At 38.6% G+C, this 3,649-nt stretch overlaps 1 protein-coding gene across 1 annotated transcript in view; it reads left to right on the top strand.

The window, feature by feature from the left end:
• The window catches only part of LOC119418830 (olfactory receptor 51I2-like), a 3,730-nt gene extending 3,242 nt beyond the window's left edge, over positions 1-488 (top strand). The window contains exon 3 of the mRNA XM_037686123.1: positions 1-488. Within this exon, the coding sequence (XP_037542051.1) occupies positions 1-488 (488 nt within the window).
• Positions 489-3,649: the final 3,161 nt, after the last annotated feature.

Here is a 3,649-nt window from a genome sequence, read left to right as displayed (position 1 = left end):
TGGCTTGGGTTTATCCGGCCTTGATTCTCACTGCAGTCATGTTTTTGACTGCTCAACTTCCTTTATGTGGGACTGAGATACAAAAAGTCTTCTGTGCCAACTGGAATGTGGTGAAATTATCCTGTGTTAGCACCACAGCCAACAATATTTTAGGCATGTTTTTGTCCATAACCACCATTTTCCTTCCACTCTTTTATGTTCTGTTCACCTATTTACAAATTGTGCTGGTCTGCTGGAAAAAATCAGCAGAGTTCAAAGGTAAAGTGTTACAGAGCTGTTTGCCACACTTAGTTTCATTCACCATTTATTCCATTGTACTTTTCTGTGATGTTGCCCTGAGTCGATACAACGGTGAAGTTATAAATCCGTTTTTATCTGTGATTTTATCTTTGGAGTTTGTTGTCATTCCTCCGGTTCTGAATCCTCTTGTCTATGGGTTTAAGTTGCCAGATATTAGAAGACACATTTCAGGGTTGATTATGAAATAAGATAATGTGAGACATAAATCGATCATGGTATTATATATCTGGATCATACAAAGAGAGTGATCTCTGTTTTGTAAAATCTGCCTCTGTACTTTTCTGTCTCTAAGAACATTTATGGAAGTTATGAATAAACAGATAACATATTTTTCTTATTAAAAGGTCAACTTTTGTTGATTACATGAAAATAATATTATGGTAGTTATTGTTTTTTGGGTTTTTTTTTTTTTTTACATTTAAACTGATAAAATTGCAAGTTAACATCAACCAAAAGGCCCACTGAGTCAATTGTTCATAATTGCATTAGTATTAGTTTTAGTTTTAGTATTAGAAAAGGCACATTTAGCACAGCATGCCAAGTCCAAGACCTGACAACAATATAAGTTTAGTTTTCTGGCAACTCATCAAGCCCATCTCAGTCCTAATAACAACACATCTAAGGGCAGACGACACACAGAAAGACAATCATACGCCAGGGAGACAAAAAAGTGGGTGAAGAATTAGAATGGAGAAATGAATGAATGAAATTAAATGAAAACCTGTTCTCTCCACCAAAGTGTTGGGGTTCATCACCCAGAGCAATATTTTTTTTCCTCTTGAAATAAAAGCTATAATACCAAACAATGAACTGAGTTTTTGTCAACCACTTTCAGCTGATGCAGTGCAAGTGTTATGTGATGACAAAAAAGTCATTTTGCTATTGCTGATGTTTTGCTGTCTGACAGCCCTTCAGCTCGCTACTGTCTGATGATCTGACAGTAGGTCCCTCTGCTCATCACTCATTCCATCTGTCTAATTTTGGGCAGGACAGAGCTGGAAATGAATATATGAATGAATACATTAATTAATGCATAAAATGTAATAAGAATATAGATGAAAAATCATTACAACTGGTCAGTTGACAGCTCAGCTCCTCCCTTCAACCAAGTATCCAAAACATATGCTGCAGATCAGATTACAAATAATAATAATACTTTATTTATAAAGCCCTTTAAAACAACCACAACTGCCACAAAGTGCTGTACATATAAAATCAAGAACATTTAAACACATAAAACAGTTGTTAAAACATTAAGATCAATAAAAATAATGAAAACGGTGCAGAGCAAAATTCAGTCTGTGCTAAAAGCCAGGGAGTAAAAATATGTTTTTAAAAGAGTTTTAAAACTGGACAGTGAAGGGGCTTGTCTGATGGGAAGAGGGAGATCGTTCCACAGTCTTGGAGCAGCTACAGAATAAGCTCTGTTCCCTCTGAGCCTCCGTTTAGACCTCGGCACCTCCAGGAGCAGCTGATCAGCTGATCTGAGGCAAAGTAAATCAAAGTAAATCTGTGGTCCATGGTGTACTGGTGCCATGTGCACTTATGTTCGAACAGGGTGTTTGTAAAGAACAAACCATGACTAGAAAAAAAGTTCAGCATCAGAACATTGCTTGGGTTTAGATAAGAGAACAAAGAGGCCGTTCCTCCAGATCATGGTTCTCCCACACACACTGTCACTCACTACCCATGTGGTCACTAAAATCCCCCAGCAGAAAAAAGAAGATCGCAGCTGGAGCACCTTCCAGAACTCTCGCTAAAGACTCCAAGAAGGCTGGATGTTCTGAACTGCCATTCAGTGCATAAGCACAAATGACAGCTGTGGAACAACAAAGTCCATGCTCAATAATCCAGGTATACAATCCAACATTTTTCAGTCAGGTCATCTGGACAGTTTCTTTCTTTCTTTTTTTTTTTGTGCCGAAACGTTTTGCCTTCAATCTGGAAGGCTTCATCAGTCAAGGAAACACACAACAAAACTGATTCTTCCCCCAACAGCTTACTCCAAAGTGGAACAAACCAGTTCTGCTTGTGATAAGATGGTCTCTTTGGTACGCCCCCTCCTCCATTGCCGGCCCTCTTCCTTGTTGACAGTCTTGTCAAACTGGTTGAAAACAACAAAGTCCATGCTCAATAATCCAGGTATACAATCCAACATTTTTCAGTCAGGTCATCTGGACAGTTTCTTTTTTTTTTTGTGCTGAAACGTTTCGCCTTCGATCCGGAAGACAGCTGTGGAAGTTTCTGATATGGGAGATATAGGCAGCTGCCAAGGGCAGCATCTCATCAAGAGTGGCACAAGCGCCTGCCCCCGCTCTTCCCTTAAAAACAATGACATACATTATTTCATATAGCCTGTCCAGCCTACATTTTGGTTTCCTATCGCCCACTTATGAGTGGGCGCCCTCCGTCAGGTGCAGGGCATGTAGCTTCTGCTGAGGTCTGACAGGTTGTGAAAGAAGGAGAGGGGGATTCATCTCCCTCACTGGGCCAGGTATGTGTCTAACACGGTTAGTTTGATAAGTAAATCTCAGCATTGATTGCTCACAAACAAAGCACATTTCATTCATATTTTGTGAATAAAGCCAATAGTTCACAACCCAACTGAACCTAACTGAACTTTGTTGGATTTTTTACCTGGATTATTGAGCATGAACTTTGATGTTTTGAAGCACTTTGGCAATGGCTTCCTGAGAAGAGTCGATGAGGAGAGGGCAGGCCCCAGAAACCATCTTATCACCAGCAAATTGGCTAGTCCACTATGTGAGTGTGCTGCTTGTGGGACTGCATTTCTTTGTGGCCCCTTGGACTGATGAAGTCTTTTGGATGGAGGATGAAACGTCTCAACAAAAAAAAAAAGAAACCGACTGAACTTTGTTGGATTTTTTTTTACCCGGATTATTGAGCATGGACTTTAAAATATTAATTGTTCATAACATTTCCCAAGAATCCAAATTTTAAACCTATTTTCACTTAACTGTGTTCAACAATTACATTATGGATGTAGTTTTTATTCATTTATCACAGGTCACACATAAGAAAACAACTAAAATCTTAATAACATGACTGTTTGTGTCAGAACTCTCCTGAGTAGAAAAACAAATGATGACGTGTGAAGCGAGGCAGCAATAAAAACTCTTGATTTCCTCCCATACCTACACTTGTGCTGTGTTTACAGATCTGAACAAGAATGTAAAACTTGAACGTAAAACAGATGAACTGAAATTTCTTTATAATACTGAAGATTTTAGTCAGTTTGCTTGATGCGATATTTCACTGTATTTAAACATGTTTTTTACAGGTGTTCTTTAATCAGAGCTTTATTTTATTAGGACAGGAGTAAGAGTTT

The sequence above is a fragment of the Nematolebias whitei genome, chromosome 13 (assembly GCF_014905685.2).
Source record: "Nematolebias whitei isolate Nwh7 chromosome 13, NemWhi1, whole genome shotgun sequence".
Classification (NCBI taxonomy): Eukaryota; Metazoa; Chordata; class Actinopteri; order Cyprinodontiformes; family Rivulidae; genus Nematolebias; species Nematolebias whitei.
This window is presented reverse-complemented; position numbering and strand designations above follow the sequence as displayed.